The following is a 22,313-nucleotide window of genomic DNA, read 5'->3' as shown; positions in this document are numbered from 1 at the left end:
AACCCACCTCTCTTTTTCCCAGTCCAGTCTGGTCATGTTTGCCTGACTTCTACTGTATTTTTGAATAAAAGTGAATTTACTGTTTTTTCAGAACTTAATATATTTTGTCTAGATGGTAGCCCATTCCCTTTTTTTCCTAACTGTTTTCACTTACTAGCTTTATTTAATGTGATTTATACCTTCCTTATCTTTGTTTTATAGAGCACAGCATTCTTTATTACTAAAATGTTTTGATTTTTGGATCACTTTTTTTGCTTTTCTTGGGGCCTATTTTCAAGGACCTCTGAAGTGGCAGTTACCATGGTTAGGGGGCCACTGCTAACTATTAAGGCCCACATGAAAGCAAGTACCACAAGTTTTAAGAAGCAGCAAGGAATGGTTCTTGCCCTCGATGATAACTGCAGCTTTGGGGATTTGCATGAATATGGAAATCAAACAAAGCATTTAATGGAAACTTATTTCTCATACTTTTTAATACAGGTGGTCCTTGCTTAATGACCACTTGTTCAGCAACTGTTTGAACTTACAATGGTGCTGAACGAGTGGTATTTATGACTGGTCCTTCTACTTATAGCAGTCACAGCATCCCTGAGGTCACATGATCATGATCTGGGCATTTGTTGACCGACTTGCAATTATGATATTGCAGCATCCTGCAGTCACCTGATCGCCATTTGCGACCTGCACTGCCAGTTTCCAACAAGCAAAGTCAATGGGAAAGCCAGCAGGAGGTTGCAAATGACAACATATGACATTGCATTTAAAAACATCATGGGATTTGCTTAACAACTGCAACCAGAAGTGCTGGAACTGCCATCACTGAGCAGAGCAGTCACATGTTGTGCTTTACGGCCACATCACTTAGTGACAGAAATTCTGGTCCTAATTACTGTTGTTAAATGAGGACTACATGTAATGCATTCAAATATGTCCACAGCAAACCATAGTGAAACCAAAACAATGTGGTGTGACAGAATGACAAGAATGCAGTGTAGATTGTGCCATTTGTGTGATTTTATTATACAAATGTCATTATTTTTTGTGTTAGATTTATATCCCACTTTTCTTCCAAGAACTCATGGTGATTACATGAGGTTGCCCTTCATTTTATCCTGACAACAGCAGCTCAATGAGGTAGACTGGGCTGACAGAAACTGACTACACCAAAGCCACTCAGTGAGTTTCTGTGGCTCATGATAGATTTGCATCTGGGTTTTCCTTGATCACAGTCCAGTGCCCTAATCACTACCCTAGAAAAACTGTGTAGATGAACCTGTATTTGAAAAAGATTGTATATAACAGAAAAAGTAATAGAATAACATCATGTACCCTACCATTTGTTTTCTAAATTTTACAAGTTATTAGAACAGTGTGTGTGACATGATCACATAGGCTGGATTTATAGGTAGTTCTCATTTAATGACCACAATTGGGACCAGAATGTAGGTCACTAAGCAATGCAGTCATTAAGCAAATCAGGACCTGATTTTATGACCACTTTTGTGGTGGTATTTAAGTGAATCACTGTGGTAATTAAGTGAACCACATGGTCATTAAGCAAATCACATGGTTCCTGATTGATTTTGCTTATTGGAAGCCAGCTGGGAAGGTCGAAAATGGCGATCACATGACTATGGGACACTGCAACCATCCTAAATGTGCAACGATTGCCAAGCGCCTGAATTCCGATCACACGATCACAGGGACACTATGACAGTCATGTGAGGAATGGGCGTAAGTCACTTTTTTCAGTGCTATTGTAACTCCAGATGGTCGCTAAATGAACGGTCATTAATGAGGACTACCTGTATACACTGTGTGATTTGGTCAACTAAAATTATTGTGTAATCCACAATTAGCTGAGTTTATACAAAATGCTAACCTGAAAGCAAATGAACCACATTATAATTTAGGACAATATATGAACCTTGAGTAGAAGTAGCTAGACCCCCCTCAAAGGAACAAAAACTACATAATAAATGACAGTGGTTTTTTCATGTAGGGCATATGTATAATGTTGGCTTGACTCTAAACTAGCTTTAAGAAATGTTTGGACTTGAGATGGTTTGACAGTAAATTGAAAGGTATTCAATCCAGGCTACCCTGTCCTCCTACTGGACAATTCCCCTGCTGTGGCCCCTCCCAACTAAGAAATTGCCAATTGTTTTCCTTCCTGTGGGCGGGTTCATACATCCATGCAAATCCATACACATTCATATCCATTTATATAAATATATATGCACAAAGATAAATGAAAGTTATATATTTAAAATATCAAAATACACATATGCAGGCACAACAACCAGCTTTAAAATAATTGTTTTCTTACATTCTCCCCTCTTCTCCTGAATAACATCTGCTGAAGATTATGTTATAGCTGATCTTGCTTACTAGCATAATGGTTATATACTTGCCTTCCATGCAGAAATCTCTTGTTTGAAACTTGGCAGAAATGTTATTCAAATTATTGTTTTTTTCCCCCTGAGCTACCTATTTTTCTGCTTTTTTAAAATGTAAAATGATGAAATTAAAAATGATGAAATAGTGCCCTGGGATTTCTTTTTAAAAATGCAGAAAAGTAGGTAGCTCAAGGAAACAAAAACAGTAATTAAAAAAATCCTGCCACGTTTCAAATTGGGGTTTTTCTGCATGGAAGGCAAGGATTCTAACCATTGTGCTAGTAAGGAAGATCTGCTGTAACAGAGTCTGCAATAGGTATTATTCAGGAAAAGCAGAGAAAATGTGGTGAGGGGGCAGTCCTACCTCTGTGAAATAGCCAATCAAAGTGCAGGTGTTAGCCTAAAAGAAAAGAAAATGCAGCAAACCAGATAACAGCTCTAAAGCTGAAAAAAGCAAATCACTACTTTAAAAATGGAGCAGTAAAAAAGTCCCGCAGGTTGCATCTGCGGAGGACAAATACCGTATTGGGTAATATCATCTGTCCCTGCCCTCCAAAAATGATTGCTGGCCCATATTGGCAATGGAGCAATGGGGTAGGGCAGATAATCCCATAGTAAATAATTCCCATTACAAATACTGATAGACTTGTAAACGAAAACCCAAGTCCAGATAGGCCAAGCTCCAGATCAGAGGTAAGTCCTACTACTACTCAACAGCAGCAGTGTTCAGTGGAACCCTGGGTGGCTGGATCTAGCTCCAAATAATATTTCTCATAAATACTCAAATTGATGATCCATTGTAGAAATTTTAAATGATGGCTAGACCAAGCTACCCAGTGGCCAAGGATTGTCACGAGCAGTAGATCTTCACTGTTGCCCAAGAATACCTGAGAAGGCTAGATCCTGATGCCTAAAACAACTTTTCCCAATTTGGGGCCCTCCAAATGCTTTAGACTCCTAAAACAATGAGACCACATGACCAAAGGCTAAATTAGGCTGATCTAAGCTATGTAGTTTATCAAATAGCTACACCACCAAGAACATATTCCACTGAGTAGGCAGTGACGAATCTAATCAAGCCAAGCGGCCAACTATCTACATCTCTGTCCAGCATACTCAGTAAAATGAGACTCCTATACATACAATTCCTTTACTAAACACTCATGTGAATGATGAATTTTGCAAATTTAATAACAGTACTTCCAAGTTGTTTAATAATAAAGCTAGCACTAACTGAGACCTAAAGGGTATAGAATCCAGGCACGTAATCCTGCACAATTTAACCAGAGTAGCTATATATGCAGCCATATAAACATACCTGTAAATAAAATGTTCCTTTTTGTTGGGCATACATCATTAAGAAACTATAATCCAAATTCTGTTTTGTTCTCCACCTAAACAAAAGGTTCATGAAATGTTTAAACACAAATTTACTCTTACATTTTATTTTCTTTAATGTACAGTATAGGTAAAGTCAAATAAATTTTTGTAGAAACCCATTCAATTTGTTTTTCTAGCTAGAGTTCATAATGGAAATTGCCTTGATGATTTCTGATTAGAAGAGGGCTAATGTAGAAAATAACCCTATTGATTCTTCTGGACTTCAGCAGCTTTTAGTACTATCATGAATAGTATTTTCTCCATTGGAAATTATAGGCACTATGGTACATTGGTTCTGTTCCTGCCTGGCTTGGACATTTCAGAAGATGGCTCCATTCTGTTATTATTGATCCTCATATTATCCTATGGGATTCTTCTATCATATTTCCTACACTTTAATTTCTCCATTAAACTTCTGTGATACATGGTTTATACATATGGAGTGAGATCTCTACATAAAAATTATTGGGGGGCCCTCATTCTATGATAACAAATAAACCAACATTCTGTATTGTCTGTGGTCTAGAAAATAGATGGAAGAAGTGAAGAGGTGAAGTGGGAATCTCTGATTCTCATGCCAGAGAAATATCTGTACTGTAAACAAGAACATATAGCAGAAACCTTCAAACCTGGAAATGATCAGCTATATAGGTCCTGACTTAAAAACACAAGAGGAACATGCCCAAGATTTGAATCTGGGCACTAACATATATAGTGGGTAGGATTTCATAGGATATGAGTTGCCTATCCAGAGCATCCTGCTGCAAAAAGGTCATATGTGGTCCACCAGCTGAAGCAGGGCAAGAACCAGGATTAATTTTTTAAATTATACATATATGAATTTTCAAAATTGATGTTAATTCTAAAACTGCTTGTAATAGGTTTCTTTTCATTAATGTCCTTCTGTTTTGCGAGCCCTTCTTATTTAGGTAGACTCTAAGTTCTATAGCCTGTTAGAAGTTGCTATGAAATATTTGCCTTCTCTTGGTGGCTGTTGCATTTGTTAATCAGGGATAATAAACTCATGTTTCACTATTACGTTGCATTAAAATGTTGCTATATTATGAGCATATTCAAAAGTGGACATGACATTTTAAGAAATAAAATAACCCTAACTTAAAAATACGTAGGAAAATGCAATCCAAGGGTCATATCACACCCTCTTTCATACCTCACTCTATCCTTTGAATCCTCAAATGTTTCCTTAAGATTGGAGAAGTCAGGGTAAAAGGATTCATGGGGAGAAATAACTTCCAGAGCTCCAGAAAGAACTTCATTTGGAAATCTGAAGAAAGAAGAACAGTGTTTTCTTCCAGTGAATCTCTATAACAAACTATTGATTTCCCATAGGATTGAAGAGTTAGTCATATGTGTTTATGATCAGTACATATATATATATTTCAATCCTTTTATTTTTCCCACAGTTGTACATTGTGAACATAGATAGAAAACCATATCATGCACCATATACTAGGCTAGAAATAAGCTGCTTTTCCCACACTTACAAAATCACAATATATCCAAAATATGCTCAATCAGGATAATTAGAAGTACCTCAATTGGTGGTCTTCAACAGAGCATGGTGCCCATATTACACTACAATATCTATGTCTAATGAATGTCAAATCTACATAACTGGATGGACATTCAGATATATGAACTTCTCAGTTTTCGCAATGGATGCTGTTGAGCACATGCACAAGTAAATGAAAGGAGTGTGCACTGATAAATAATGTGTGGGGAAGAAAATGAATTAAAGCTACATGTCTACAATGGTTGCCTTAACTCACTTTGTTTTTTTCTTTTTATATATAATTTTGATTATAATAGTAAAATCTAATACAAATTAAACTTAAAGAAAAAAGAATAGAGAAAAGGAGTAAAAAGTGCAAGAAAAATAAAGAGAGAAGAAAGAGAAAGTAAGAATATAATAAAGAGAAAATAAATATATTAAAAAGTGACTTCCAATCTTCATCACAAGTATAAACAAATTTAGTAACTCTTCACCCTCTCTAAAATTACAAACATTTATCTCCTCATCCCATATCCCATCTCTTATCTATAAACAAATCCATAAAACATCATCTTTTCAGTCCTGGTGTCAGCAGAAAGTCCATAAAGAGTAGCCAGAATTAACAACGTATCTTGTTTTAACCTTGATCAAATAAACCAATGTTATATTCCTTCCTTTTACTTCTAACAGTCTTAATCTTTAGTTCATTTAAATATCATTGTAGGACTTGATTTCTCTTGTTTTCTTCTTTGTTTCATCGCACAGAGTACTTCAAGGCTTTAACAAGCCTTTTTTGTAAATCCAATGGGAAAAAAGTATCCAGGTCAGGTTCTTGGTTTGTATTTTGTATTTCCCTTTTAAATTTTAAAACCTCAGCCAGTTTCTTTTATAGATCCAGTGAAACATCCTTTTTTAAGTCATTCTCTGGGCCTGTCAGTTGTATATCCACTGACAGTAAGAGCTGTCAATAAGTGGAACAGGTTACCTCAAGGAGTGGTTTCTTCCCCTTCACTGGAGGTTTTCAAACAGCGGCTGGATAGTCATCTGTCAGGGATGGCGTAATTAATCCTGCAGTGTGCAGGGGACTGGACTTGATGACCTCTTGGGTCCCTACATTTCTATGATTCTATGAATGAATTAGGTCTCTCCTCCTGCCTTAAAATAATTGAATTATTTATAATATGTACATATACACTATATGTATGGATGCTTGGTCTAGCATCTGTAATTATTTTAGTGGAAGTAGCAGTTAGACCTAAAATTTCAGAAATTTTAGATGTTAATATCTGATTAATTAGTTAATATCTAATTGCACAATATTTACTGTTAGTGGATTTTTAAAATACACTAATAACATGATTTCAAACTTACTGCATATTACAGATTTTTAAAGACTTACCTTCTTTTAATGCTTTCTGAAATGTCATTAACATATGTTGAGTTCACCTAGAAAAATTAAAGAAAATTTCAAATGTGTTTTTATTTTCTGAAACAAGATTTATTTTTCACAGTCCTCTTTTTTCACCAAGAACATATGTAATAGAATTAATCTGCAGCTGCTTCACTTTCATTTGCATTATAAATTTGGGTTCAATCCTATGGATTTCTCTCATACACAAATATTTTTATATAAAAGTTCTGCTCTGTGGTACTTAACAAATAGTGAGCCATGTTATTCTAATTTGTTCTTTGTAAAGAAATAAGGTTAGAAAACATGAGTTAATCACAACTGTTTTACCTTATTTAGGTGAGAAAATTCAACCAAGTAGTAAAGAGCACTGGAATGGAAAACAGGAGAGACTAAGTGTTCTTGAAGGATATAAATGTGGGCTAAGGTATGTCCCACTTGCAACAATAAATAGCAAATGGAGGAGGAGAATCCTTTCTTCACCATTCCAAGAAAAAGCCCCCTGAATCACCTAGTTTCAGGAGCAGATGAAAAAAGGTATGATGATAAGATTTTGTGATCACTTAAGGTCCCAGTTAAAGACACATCTACCCTTTTATTCCATGCACTTCCAACCATGAAATTTAGCACAAAAGGTGCTTCACATAGCACTATAGTTCCAGGCTCAGCAGACTGGAAATTTAGGCTCCATCTTCAATCTGGGAATGGTAAAATTACTGTTAAATATATAAGGATGGAATTGCACCCTGATATAGGTAAAGTGATGAAGATAAAAAATGTTAAGCTACTTTAGATTAGCTCATATCATCAGAGCCAATTTAATTACTCTTCTCTAATGCTATTGAAACTTGTGGATGTTATTTCAGAGGTGCTGACTGTTTCAAAGTCTCTTCTAATAATAATGAGTCAGAGGTTCATTTATCCTAAATGTCATTATTAGCTAACTACTCCTACATACAGCCTCCTGTTCTAACTAACTTGTTGGATAAAAATGAACTACTTCCAGGGCCCAAGGTGTGCTTCCTCAATCTGAGTCCTTCCTCTGTGTTACCAACTCTGTCCTCCTTATTCTACCACTTAGTTCCACCTATTGATACACTGACTATAAATCTTTAAGAATCCTTGGAAAATAAGTGAGGCATATTTGGATGACCCAAATGTTGTCTTCACTTCAAAATGGGGAGAAATTTGGATCAAAAAAAGTACAGACCGATCAGACTGATACTGATGCAAAGAAAATTCTGAAAGAGATTGTTAAGTATGAGAGGCACTGATTAACAGGGATCAGCAAAGATATATCAGGAATAAATTATGTCAGACCAACCTTATTTTCTGAGAAATACTAGTCTGGTAAATCATAGAAATACTAATTATACTTGGGTAAGATTTGATTAATTTTCCATTATATTCTAGCTCAGATGATTGTAAAATGTAGAGTGGATAATATTATAGCTTTAAATTATCTTGTTAGACTGGAATATTTGACCAAAATGACACAATAATATTGAACACAGACAATGCATTTAGTTCCAGAACAAAGTAAAATAATAAGTAGACGTATGGGATAGTGAAAGGTTGGTGCGGCAAGATATGCAAAAAGCATCTTGGTAAACTTGCTAAAACCACGCTAAAAAACCAAAGGCAATGGTAAGCTGCATTTTAATAAGCTTAATGCCTAAATCAAGGCATAGTAGGAAGGATACATGTAATCCTTGCTTAATGACCATTTGTTCAGTGACTGTTCAAACAATGGCGCTAAACAAATGGTAGTCATGACCGGTCCTCGAGGTTATGGCCATTGCAGTGCTCCTGTGGTTACGTGATCAAAATTTGGGTGCTTCGCAGCCTGCCTGCATTTACAACCACAGTGTGTGTTTCAACTCACCTGCCTATGTCCCCATCTCTGTCATTTTGGCCACCCTGCACTCTACCACCACCACTTACCCCTGCTGCTGTGAAGGCTTTGTGAAGGGCCAGCAGCTGCCTCAGCCAAGCGCACCTTGTCAGCAGCGGAAGGAAGAAGATGGCAAAAGTCAGCTGGGGGTGGCGGGGGAGGTGAAAGAGTGCAGGGTGGCCAAAACAGCAGAGATGGGTGGGAGATAGGCAGGAGAGGAGTGGAAGCAGAGGTGAGCACAGCAGGGCAGGAGAAGCATGAGGTCCTCACCTAATGACTGCAACTGGGACTACTGGAACTGCTGTCGCTAAGCGGTGTGGTAACGTGATGTTTCGCCTAACGACCACTTTGCTTAGCAACAGAAATCCCGGTCCCAGTTAGGATTGTTAAGTGAGGACTACCTGTATTGGCAAACTCAAAGTATATACAATTCCTTCAGTAGAACACAACTTAAGTTTGGGCGTATGGTTCTATGTCTAAAATAACTTTATATTTGAAAATGAATCTGATACAGAATTTAACATAAAACCCTTTTTTGAACTATAATTCTACCCATGGAAATTAGGGTTTCTCTTAAGATAAAGTCTTAACATTTAAGTCAGGGATGAGTTATTAAATAAGGTTAGATTTCTTACTGAGTAGATTGTAATTTTTCAGTGAATATTACTGTTGATACTCCTACAATAACTTGATTTTAATAATGAACTGATGTAAATTTAAAATGACTTAATGTCTGCTTTCATATAGTTACTAAAGGTAGATCACTGACATTTTATTATGTAATTTTATTAGTTTCATTATATTGCATTTTGTTATGTTATTCTAACCATTAAGAGATATACATAAAATGAAAACTTTGCCCCTTGTATGGATAGTGTCTTGTTGATATAGCAGCTACACTGGCATATGATGTTCAGTTTCTGAAATGCTCATTCTCTGCTATCATGAATTCGGTATATACTGACATATTATAATCTATCCATTCAACATTAGTAAAGATCCTCCCTCTACAGAACAGGAATAACTCAAAAATAATACATTACCTATACATTTCTCAATTTCAAGAATTATTTGTAATGAATTTGAATTTCATGAATTTCATGAATCCAGGGTTTCTCAGCCAGTGTTCCGTGGAACCCTAGGGTTCCGTGAGAGGTCACTAGGAATTCCCTGGGAGATCACGAATTATTTAAAAAATTATTTCAAATTTGGGCAACTTCTCTTTAAGAGGTAAGTTTCATTATTTTTAGTTTAATAATAATGTTAATACATATATACAGGCCTGCCCATGAAACAAATATAATAAATTTGTAATTTCTGGTCTGTCTTTGAGCCTGAATGTGCAAGGGTTCCCCAAGGCCTGAAAAATATTTCAAGGGTCAAAAGGTTGAGAAAGGCTGATAAAATCTATAGTAAAACATAAAGGGAGAGCCAGTTGATGTATCTGTTAAGGCACCAGACTAGAAACCAGGAGATGATGAGTTCTAATCCCACCATAGGCACAAAGCCAGCTGAGTGACTTTGGGCCAGTCACTCTCTCTCAGGCCTAGGAAGGAGGCAATGGCCAACCACTTCTGAAACACCTTGCCAAGAAAACTGCAGGGACTTGTCCGGGCAATCGTCAGGAGTCAACACTGGCACGCACACATGCAAATACTGTACACACACAGGCACAACATAAAGGGAGAGAACACAGCATTTACAAAAGGACCATGAACATACTGATGGAGAAAATGAATTTTAAAAATCCTTCCATAAGCTCTGATGAATATCCAGTTGCAGAGTACTATTATTATTATAAATATAAATTCCTGTATTTCCTTTTCTGTTAGCTTAAATGAATCATCTCACATTATCTTACCTCTGCTATCAGGACAACTATCACACAATATTTCTTCTGATATTCAGACATTCCACTGAAAAGGGAATTCAATGTATTCATCAAATAATTTTCCATTTTTCTTCGCACTGTTGGTACACCAATCACCAGGGATACTAACATACAAAAATATTTTATTTTATATAATAACGGTATCTCAATAAAAAGCAACTGACAATAACAAAAATTAACTTATTAATTTGAAACTTGTATAGAAGTCTGTACAAGAATTTTTGAAAAACACATATAAAGAAATGAATACAGAATGTAAGTATAGTATCTTACTATTTCAATAATTTACAAATAATATCAAACTTCATTGTTCATAGATCCTTTATTCCTTGATTTTTCCATTTAGAAGCTACATATACCCAAGAAAACTATCTTGTATTATTTGGGTGCTTTCTTTTGAACTACCTTTTGCTGGTCCTGGAAAGTTTGTCATTTCTTATAGATGTCAGCAGGAAATACTGTGTGTGTCCTGGGAGTACCATATTTTCCACCCATCCTAACAGAATTTTACAGCAATTTTGTGTTAAGGTGTTGGGCATATAAACTTTTATGAAGATTAGTTTACTAGTAACTAATAATGTGATATAATGTGGTGATTTGATCTGGAAGAGGTAGGATTAATATGCTACTGAGCCACATAGGTTACGAAGCAATTTAGGCAAGTTGTCACCTTTCAGCCTAAACTTTCTCTTGGAGTTGCTGGAAGGATAATGGGATAATAGTGTAATCCACTAATGTATCTGAGTGAAAGCCATGAAGAGAAATGGAAAAACAACAACCACAACAGAAGGTTGCTATTCTCTAGCAGTGCACTAAGCAAATGGAAAAATGTAACAATTCAAGCATACTATTTTGTTTTGATCTTTAACTCAGGATTTTAAGCAATTCTCTAACAGGGATTCTTCAGTATAAGCAACTAAGTGCAACATACTTTCAGTGTGGACATAACATCTCTTATGCTCACAGGATGCATCACACAGTTTAGTGAAAAGATCTGATATACACACTCAAGTGAATAAACTCAAAGTAAGTCCTTCTCTTAAACAAAACTGTCCAGAAACTTTGATGTTTGCATGATTGCACAATTAACACACACGCTCTCTCTCTCTCATCCCCTCTACATTACATTTTATTCTCACCCCCAGTCCTTTTTTGTCCCGTTATGACATTTGGGTAAATAGCATTTTCATGTTTCTGGAGATGAGGCAGATAGTAGAGGATAATTGCAGGATGTACTGAGAGTTTGTTGGTAAGGCTCAAGACTTTCCACTTCATATAATCTTTAAAAAAAGAAAGAGGAGAGATTGATAGTCCAAACATAAACATTTAACTGTCCACAATATCAAGCTGCCATTTTCAAAGTGCTGACATAACACTGTAGTATGATAATGTGATAGCGTATCAAGGGTGCATTCGATAAACAGTAAAGTATATTTATGATAATTTAGCAGAGTTATCTCCAAATTACTGTCTTCCAGAAATTTAGAGACTATAATTCCCAGAATTCATACACAGCAGGGCTAAAAGCTAGGAATTCTGCAAATTTAGTTCCAGCATAAGCAGAGGATATCAGATTGGGATAGTACTATGTTATAAGGCCACTATTTTTATGCAGGCTTTTCTCTGTACATTGTTAAGTTTAAAAGCCATCTATTCTCTGGTCCTGTTTCACACATTGTGCATCATTAAGATTGACCTTACGATGTACTCTTTAATCCTTTGTCTTGATGGAACTGACCCTTAGCAGTAATACATGTAAAACTGAAGATGTGCTACTTATGTTTCCCATACTACCACTGAGTATCCATTTGAAGCCAATAATGCTAGTTGATTGAGGATCTATACAGTACAAGAAAGAAAGAAAACAAGACAGTCAGGCCCAGCAAATTGTCATCTCAGACTTTAGCAGGTTTTGTATTTTTTAAAAAAATGCAGTATTTAAATTAGCAATAATGCCAACATCAGTATTTATAACAGGCTAGATAGAGATTTTAACCCCACTATGCTATTTCAGTAATGATGGTGAAGAGAGATATAGAACTTCTAGGAGTTCATCATAAGGATTAGCTCAGTTGAATGGTAGTCCTTCCTCTATGACATAACCAGTGAACTGCCGAGATTAGTTTACAACAGACTGAAGCACTCTAGCCCAAACAAACAGGAACCTTCAAGGCAATGTAATACAGTAGGGAGTAGAGCAGAGAAACACACCCTTGAAGGTATGTGGGCAATGTCATCTGTTTCTGCTCTCCAGAAACAATTGCTTGCCCATTCTGGCAAGGGGGCAATGAGGCAGTACAGATCAGTCCTGAGTCTCCAGCTCCAGGACAACCAAGAAGTACTTCCTGAAGCCAAGAAGCATACTTAATAGACCCAGTCAAAGACTGCTGGCAATCAGCTGGTAAGCAGCTACTGACAGGCACCCCATCTTTCTCTCCAACAGATGGAAGATCCATCTAACACTGAGCCTCAAGAACTAGAACTACATGCACAAGTAGCTCAATATTGCAAAGAAAAGGTGATTCTTTTCCCCTCTTTCTTTCAGCTGAGAAGCATTATATTTTATCCAACAGTCCAAGCAAAGTGGTACCTTTGCAAAAGGTGCTCCCCCTTACCACTTTTGTGTGTATGTGTGTGAATGATAAGCACTTGTAAATTTCTGTCTCTCTCTGCTGTGGCAAGAAGTTTAAAAAATTCTGGCTTCATTTGTTGCATGAAAAGTAGAGAGCCAGTTTGGTCTAGTGGCTAAGGTGCTGGGCTAGAAACCAGGAGACAGAGTTCTAGTCCTGCCTTATGCATGAAAGCCGGCTGGGTGACCTTCGGCCGGCCAGTCTCTTCTCAGCCCAACTCACCTCACAGGGTTGTTGTTGTGGGGAAAATAGGAGGAGGAAGGAGTATTAGCTATGTTCACTGCCTTGAGTTATTTATAAAAATAATAAAGGCAGGATAGGAAATAAATAATAAAATATGAAAAAGTTCCGAAATGTATTTACGCAAACGAAAGTGAGATAAGCACAGTTCCCAAGGGAAAGTGAAAACAGAAAGCTGAAGGTTCAGAGCAGCTGATTCAACATGTAGGAAAATGTTAATATCTTCAAATTTAATACAAAAATAATAACAGGACGACAATTGTTTACTCTCAATTCTCCTTTATATTTGGAAGGAGAATGAAATACAAAACTTTAAAAAAAAATTTAAGAAGCAATCCCAAAAATGATAAGCACCAAGACAGCCCGCTTCTCCTCGCTGTAGAAAGCCTCTCTTGGGGAACATATACTTTAAAAAATACAAATTTGGTGATCTAGAAATGGGGTGGCTGGTCTTAGTGTCCCTTTAAGGCTACAGCGTGGCTTGGAAAGTGATGACATCCCCGCCTCCCAGCTGGCTCTCACCAGTTGAATGTGACACACTGTTTAAGATCTTCTGGCTGCAAGCAGCCATCTGGAGGACAGATGGTGTGATTCCAGGTGTTTTATTTTATCTGGAAAACACTTCTGGGCTTCAGGAGACCTGCCTGAGCCCAAGAAAAGTTACCACGTTTTCAGCTCCGCCACTAAGCCCACGGGCACAGCCACTCAAGTCTGCCATTCCCCACTGGAAGCCAAAAATCGTGGCTGTCAGTATTTCTTATTCACCAGAATACAAGTATTTAGATTGGTGATATGTACTGGCCTGATACACACCACTTTTTTTTTCAAGATCATAGCTAGAATGATATAATTTAGAGAAGGCTCTATCTTTTTCTTTTTCTTCTCTTTCCCTGCTAAGCAGAAAGATTTTTACTTTGGTGTTCTTCTTTCTCTCTTCTGGCTCCTTGTCTGGCAGACCCTGCCTGCCTGCCTGCCGCAGAGAGAACTTGCTTGCTTGTTCACTGTCTTTCTTACTCCTTGTGCAGCAGAGATCCTCATGCAGGGCAACTGGACCCAGCTCTATTCTTCAGTCACCTTCTCTTGGCCAACATTATCCTCTTGGCATGTCTTCCCTGATTGTCTCACCTTTCTGTTGCCCCTGCTTTGAGAACCCAGCACTTCCAGAGAAGCAGATCCCCTGAGTGCAACAGTGGGTAGGGTTTCCTTATGCCTTGTATAAGAACTGCATAGTTGACTAGACCACAAATTTGAAACTCTTTTTCTAAAAGGACAAGACAGGCTAAGGGATTTCTGAAGAATTCAGGGCAGAATTATCCTGGACATCATATCCTGAACATCATTAGGAACAGAGCTCAGAAATTGTGAAGTTTCTAGTTTCAACCGCTGTGACTCCATACTAGGGTAAGTAGGGACTTTTGCAGTAGCAGACATAACTGTATCTCTGTGTGTGTCAATGTTGCATGCATATACAAAGAGGCAAGGCTTCAGTTGCACAGGCTTGTTTACCACCTTGGCCCCCCGACTCCAGACAGACCCCTACTGCAGGAATCTGTGGAAATAAGGCAAGCAGAGATACAACGCCATAAAGTGAGCAGTGCTTGTAGAATGTAAGACAGGCCAAGCAAGAAAGGTAGAGATTTCTGTTGCTAGCAAAATCAATCCGTATTTTTAAACTTGCTCATAGACATTCTTCAGAAGGCACTACCTCCCTCCATTTCTTCTTGACTAAAGAAGATACTCCACAACACATGGTAATATCTATCACAGCTACAGAGAGAACTCCAGCCCTGACACAGTCAAGATCTAAACTCCTCATCCATCATACTGCATGCATTAGGATACAGTTAGGAAAACTTCTTGAGAAGCAGAAATGCCATTTGATGCTAGTATGCAGCTAATGCTTTCTTAGGGAAAGAAAAGTAGAGCAGAATAAAAATATTTTTCCTGAAATTGTAAGAGCAAGCCAGATCTTCAGAAAGCAATAAAGCAAAATGGAATCACATATGGATACCAATCTTCAAAAAGTAGATTAAATTTTACTTTATATGGGTATGACAGAGATGTGTGTTGCCACTGCAAAATTTATACAAAGGAAAAGGGGTGTGCCTCTCTGTGTGTACTGTAATGATGCCTTTACTTAAGCTTGGTTTCCTTTGAGAGGACGACTTTTGGGACCTAAAATGCTTATATACACACACACACACACATGCACACACACAGTATATACACACATACATACACATGCGTGCACACACACACACACACAGGTGGAAGTACAATTTAACATCTCCCCCCCCCCAAATCCAGCCAATTGACTTAGACACCATCAGTTTTGCAAAGTGAGGCAACCAGCCCCTCATCATTTAAGTTGGTTCTCTTATATCTCTGTAGACAGTAACAAGTAAAGAGGATGCCCCTGACACAAAGAGAGTTCCTGTAACGTAAATCTATTGTTCTGTGCCCTGCACTTCAGGACAAGAGAGAAGGGATCTTGACCTATGTGACATCCTTTCTGACTTTCTGTACTATCTTTTCCTGTCTTTTTTCAAGGCTAAATTATACCCAATTCCTTCAATATCTCCTCATAGAATTTAATTTCTAGTTCCCTGATCTTTGTTGTCATTCTGTGTTCCAATTTATTTGAATACAATTTATTCTGTTCCAATTTGAATCCTTGTTGAATTATGGTGCCATGAACTGGACACAACTTTTGCTAATTAAGCTCCCAGGGAGCGCCATAATCTACTGCGTGAGACCTGGAGGGTTTTAAACAGACCTTTTCTGACTTCCACCAATATTTTAAATAGATTTCTTCTGATTTTTACCAAGCTTTTATGCAAGATATTCAGAATATCGTGGAAAATATGAGATTCAAAATGTGCCATCAGGTTGGGGATGTGGTGGATGAAACTGAGGAATTTAACAGCGACAGAAATGTATCTTCTAAGAGTGGGATTTTTATTGAGATGCTGGATGAAGATCGGGTAGTGGACTTGGAGAAATTTAAGGGAGAGAGAGATCTGCAAGCTACAAGTGAAATTGACTTTTTGGTGGAATGCCATGAAAAGAAGTTGGAAGTTTTGAGGGGGGCAGTTGGGCTGTTTGATTCTTTTAAGAGAAAAGCTCTGTGCACATTGTGGTGATATGTAAATACTCTGGTTCATTTTGAAGTGGATAAGGGTTAAAGAATGTCTGTCTGGTTTGCTTTAAGGGTTTGATTGATGTAATTTGCTTTTAAAGATTTGGATTAAGATTATTAAGGTTAAAAATATGTTTATTTGGATGGTTTTAAGGATTTGATTTTAAGGTTACTTTTTTAATTGTTTTTGTTTTTTGGGTTTATTAAGATTATTAAAACTGTTGTATTATCAAGTATAATAGCAGATAATCTATGTGCTTTTTAATTTGATTATTTTAGTAGACAGAAATGTCTAGAATAGTGGTAGGAAGGGAATAATTAAATTTGTGTTATCTTTTGGAGGAGGGAAAGATGTTTAGGAGGTTTATATGAATTTTTAAAAAAAAAATTAATATAAGGGGGAGGAGTAACTGTACTTAGTGATTTTTATTGTGTGCCAAAGTAGAATGATTTGTAGAAATAATGTGGTTTTGGTTTAATATAGAGAAGAGATTGATTATGGAAATTTTTGTATACCCTTGCTGTTTAAAGTCGGAAGCCACATCGTTTTGTAAATTTGAAAATTCCTCTTGTGTTTTTTCACCTTTTTAGTTCTTTTTTCCTTCTTCGTAGTTTTTTTGTAGTTTTTACTCTTCTCTTGAAACTTAATAAAATTTATTTTTTAAAAAAGAAATACTGACAGCTAAATGGCCAAAGTGAAGTGTCTCTGCTTCTCAGTTGTTTCAGAAGTAGCTCTATTTTGCAAAAAAATATTTTAATTTTATACATGCATATTTAATGGCATACTATGATACTCTTCATTTTTTGTTCACTAGAAACATTTTTATCAATGTTGCAATTCTTGCACTGATGAAACAGATGCCATGCAGCACTTGGCAAAAGTTGGACACCCCTATTTTAGAGAGTAGTTTGCTTTTAAGTGGCCAGCTACATGGCAGCGTCTGTCCAGCTTTGGCTGATCTCAGTAAATTAAACAGTAAGACTTAGTATTTGCAATGGAACGTGACCACAAAATCCCAGGGCTAAAGAATAAGCTCGAAAGTTTGGGGATGGAACATTCCAGAAGACAGCAAATCATTTCCACATTGCTGCCAAAGAATTATAGAAAGCTGAGCTTGTCTTGAGAGAGGCTTTACTTTTCGTTTTTATGAGCATTATTTATTTCAATCAGCCAATACAAAACAGCCAATCCAGTTCTGGGGCCATGGATTTTTTTTTGAAAAAAAGGCCACTCAATGGCAAATTACACAATTTGTTGACAGACATAATCACATAATAAATTAGTGATATAATGACAAAATAATTTTGATCACAAAGACTCATACCTCTTTCTCCAGCTTGTCTAGTAGTTTCTAGTTTCCCTGCTTCCCAGCACTACAGGCCTTTCCCCACAGCTAAAGTGAAGTGCTCTCCACCCATTCTTGAGTCTGCAGAAAAATACAATGGCGTCCCAATTGCCAATCACCAGTCTGCCGCTATTGCCTCTTCCCAGTCCTTGCTAGTCACAAGACTTTCCTCCAAGGTAATAAGTGACAAGCCTAACAGATTTTAAATACCTTCAGGCTGCATTTGATTGGTGTTAGAGTAAGAGGGAGAACACCATTTTAACCATTTTAATACTGGAACAAACTAAGGATAAATTAAGCCTGCCTCACTCATAGGCTGGATCTGAGATGAAGGCAACATTATAAAGACACAACAGAAAAAAGGTGTTGCCCAGCATGTTTGTCCAGTGCTTAGGTGCATCGGACATCTTAGGGTGGGTATGTGCCTAATCTATGGAGAACAGCCTTACAGTTGAAGGACAGTCAGAAGATAATAGTGTGCTGAAAGCATCCTCTGTTTAAAAAACTGAATAGTCCAAGTCCTTTTTACAGATCCCTGACAAGGGAAAGGAGATACTTTGAAGATGTCCATCAACAGTTAACACCAGAACAATAAATAGAGCAGGCACACAGCTCACAAACTTCCCCACAACGGCTAAGTGAAGTACATTAATAGTCTAAATGTACATCTGTGCATAAAATTAGCAAATACAAATTTATTTACTTATTTGTATTTCAAATTTTGTCACTGCCCATCTCACTCAAAGAGCGACTCTGGGTGGCTTACAATAAAACTAAAATAAATAAAGGTTAAAATACAATAAAAACAGTATTCTTAAATAATATAAATATAAAATATAAAATGGGGATGTTAAAAAGTTCTTAATTTAAATTCATGTAATTCACTGGGGCCTCTTCAAGGCACTAACCACCCCGAGGATTACCCCTTTCCAAAAGTCTGGGGGAGTGGGGGCCCAACTCACCTCTAGGGACCACAGCAGAGAAGGCTCTCTTCCTAGGCCCCACCAATCGACAGACTCCAATGCCCTCTCTGCCTGACCGGGTGGGATGGGTCGATGTAATGGGGTGAGATGGTCCCTCAGATAACGTGGACCCATGCCATGTAGGGCTTTAAAGGCGATGACCAACACCTTGAATTGGACCTGGAAGCAAACTGGCACCCAATGCAGCTCCCACAGCAAAGGTATTACATATGCCGTCCTTGAGGCACCCAAGACTGTTTGCGTGACTGCATTCTGAATCAGCTGTAGCTTACAGATACTCTTCAAAGGTAGCCCCATGTAGAGAGCATTGCAATAGTCTAAATGGGAGACGACTAGGGCATGAGTGACTGACCAGAGGGCTTCCCGATCCAGGAAAGAGCGTAACTGGTGCACAACACGAGGTTAAGCAAAGGCCCTCCTGACCACAACTGTCACCTGCTGTCACTTTAAGCAGGAGCCATGAGTCCAGGAGGACCCCCAGATTCTGCACTGGGTCTGTCTGGGGTAGTGCTACCCCATCCAGAACTAAGGATGATAAATTCCTGGATACAGAGGAGCCCCCAACCCACAGCCACTCTGTCTTACCAGATTGCAGCTGAAGCCTGTTGTTCTCCATCCAGACCCCTACAGCCTCCAGGCAAGGAGAGAGGGTAGTCACAGCATCGCTTAAATCACCCGGGATAGAGATGTATAATTGGGTTTGACCTGCATATTGATGATACCTTATCCCATGGTGACAGATGGTCTCACCCAGTGGTTTCATGTAGATGTTAAAAAGAAATGGGGAGAGTACCGAACCCTGCAGCATCCCACAAAGGAGGGGCTGTGGCCAGATTCTCTCACTCCCTATCAACACCGATTGGGACTGGCCCTGGAGGAAGGAGGTGAACCAGCACAAAACTGTGCCACCCACCCCCAACTGCCTGACACAAAAGGATACCATGGTCAATGGTATTGAAAGCCACTGAGAGGTCAAGAAGAGCAAAGATGGATGCACTAACCACATCCCACTCCCACCAGAGATCACTGCTGTTTCCATCCCATATCCGGGTCTGAAACCCAATTGAAAAGGGTCCAGATAATCTGTTTCATCCAGGATCCTTTGGAGCTACAATGCCACCACTTTCTCAACCACCTTCCCTAAAAAGGGAAGGTGGGAGACTGGACAAAAATTGTCCAGTACAGTGGGATCCAGCAATAGTGTCTTGAGGGGGGTGCACTAGCACCACTTCAAAGGTTGTTGGAAACACTCCCTCCCTCAAGGATGAGTTCACCATTGCCTGGACCTACCCATACATCACCTCCCAAGCTGCCTTCACCAGCCAGGAGGGGCATGGATCTAGTTGACAAATGGTGGCATCTACAGTCCAGAGGACCCTGTCCACTTCCTTGGGCCCAACAGGATCAAACTGTTCCCAGATACCCAGGTAAATACACTCCCCAGGCATCTCCACAAGCCATACCACATGCTTGGAATCCAATTTGGAATGGATCAAAGTGATTTTATACTCCAGATGCCCAGAAAACTCCTCTGTGTGGCCCTGCAGGTGGGTCACTGAGCTCACCTTTCCCAAAAGGGATTGCGGGATCTTGAACAGGGCTGTTGGGTGGCATTCTGTGGATGCAGTAAGAGTGATGAAATATTGAGTTTCGCCGCTCTTACCACTACAAGGTAGGCCTTAATAGCAGTGCTAGCTTGTGTTCAGTCGGGTTCGGTCCTTGTTTTCCTCCAGCGGCACTCTAGATGTCTATTAATCCTCTTCGGAACTCTTAACTCCTCCGTGAACCATGGTGAGTGTCAGGTTTCATGGGACAAGAGAGGTCGCATGGGCGTGATCTTGTCCAAAGCCCCAGCCACCTCCCTATTCCAGGTGGCAGCCAGGGCCTCCACTAGACCATGCAGATCCTTGGGTATAGCCCCCAGCTCCCTTTGGAACCCCATCGGGTCCATCAGTCACCAGAAGTGGACCAATCAAATGGGTCCTGCCTCCCTGCGGAGGGGGGCAGCATAGGAGAATCTCAAGGCCACCAGGGCATGATCTGGCTATGACAGAGAGGACAGATTTAACTCTCCCTTCAGTTCACATTGCCACTGCTCTGACAAGAAAACCAACTTCAGTGTAAGGTCACTGTCCCAAGTCAGGTTCTGAATAATCTGGGACAGGCCCATGGCTGCCAAAGGTGGCCATGAACTCCTGAGCCGCCTCTGAGGGAGGGAGAGCCGATTGAAGTCCCACAGAACCATATGTCTGGGGAACTCCACCACCCCCAAGGTGGCCTCCAGTAGCTCAAGCTGGGAGGTTGCCCCACGGCAGGGAGGCTGGTACAGTAGCAACAATTCCAACTGTTCTCGGCAGCCCAACTTCAGGAACAGGGTCCCACAACTGGCCACTTGTGAAGCAGCAACCATGAAGGCCAGCAGAGATTCTCAGATGACAACAGCCACCCCTCCTCCCCTGCCCTGGGGACTCAGCTGGTGCCATACCATTAACCTAGCTGAGCACATTTCCAAAAGGGCACCCCACTTTCAGGGCCCAGCCAGGGCTCAGTGATACATGCCAGGTCTGTCCCCTTCTCAGTGATAAAATCACATATAAGGGGGGCCTTGTTAACTGACCTAAATTGTTCTCCTTTCTGGACCTTTTTTTATATTATTAATTTCTGGGGGGGAGCATATGTTAATGGCCATCTTACTTACTTCAATAAAATTGAAAGACCTTATATTTCTGAAGGATTAGATTTTTTTTTAATAGTAACATTTGCAGTCAGAAAGTTTAAAAATAAGTCCAACACAAACCTGCAATATTTACTGGTGTGTTGGTTAGCTCACCAATGACTTGTCTGATTATATTCAGTTTATCAGAGAGCTCATAGGATATGTTTTTGTTTTCTGCTTCAACATATAAGAGTCTTTGATGAAGTTCCTCATACTGTCTTTGGTACACATTTAAACTGTTTCCTGAAATTGTAAAGTACATTATTTTCTTCAGACAAGGAAATAATTGTGGGACAAAATTCAAAATGACATGACAGAAAAAAAATGCTCTCAAAGCATCCAAGAAGATAAAGCAAAAGAAATAATTTCTTCAAACTAATAATTCAGCTGCAAAAATCATTGTAGGGCATGCATATCCATTTTATAATCCTATTGAATAATTTACAGTTATTTATTTAGAAAATTTATATAGCTGCCCATATCACAAAAATGTGACTTGGGTGGCATAAAACATAACAATTAAAACTCCATAAAAAGCTAAAAACAGTCAAACATAAATAAAATAAACATATAAAATTATATGTTTAAAAAATAAATTACGTATCTTAAAATGTAAAGTACACATGCAAGCTAACTATTTTTCCTGTAACACTTGACTCCATAGTTCTCAAAAGCATGTTGATGAACAATACATTTTCTTATTAATATACAGTAAGTTATACATGACTGTTGGGCCTATTTCTTTTTTTTAATGTCTCCCTAAGGTGCCTTACA

The 22,313-nt window shown here is 38.6% G+C and overlaps 1 protein-coding gene across 1 annotated transcript in view; it reads right to left on the bottom strand.

Annotated features, from left to right (window-relative positions):
- The window catches only part of MGAT4D (MGAT4 family member D), a 34,219-nt gene extending 12,418 nt beyond the window's left edge, over positions 1–21,801 (bottom strand). The window contains exons 1-6 of the mRNA XM_063310725.1: positions 21,621–21,801; positions 11,625–11,765; positions 10,456–10,589; positions 6,692–6,738; positions 4,951–5,064; positions 3,718–3,793 (exon numbers count right to left, since the gene is read on the bottom strand). Coding sequence (XP_063166795.1) covers positions 3,718–3,793; positions 4,951–5,064; positions 6,692–6,738; positions 10,456–10,589; positions 11,625–11,765; positions 21,621–21,801 — 693 coding nt within the window. The remainder of the gene's footprint in view (positions 1–3,717; positions 3,794–4,950; positions 5,065–6,691; positions 6,739–10,455; positions 10,590–11,624; positions 11,766–21,620) is intronic.
- Between the last annotated feature and the right edge of the window lie 512 nt (positions 21,802–22,313).

This window comes from Candoia aspera, chromosome 8 (genome assembly GCF_035149785.1).
Source record: "Candoia aspera isolate rCanAsp1 chromosome 8, rCanAsp1.hap2, whole genome shotgun sequence".
In the NCBI taxonomy this organism is placed as follows: Eukaryota; Metazoa; Chordata; class Lepidosauria; order Squamata; family Boidae; genus Candoia; species Candoia aspera.
This window is presented reverse-complemented; position numbering and strand designations above follow the sequence as displayed.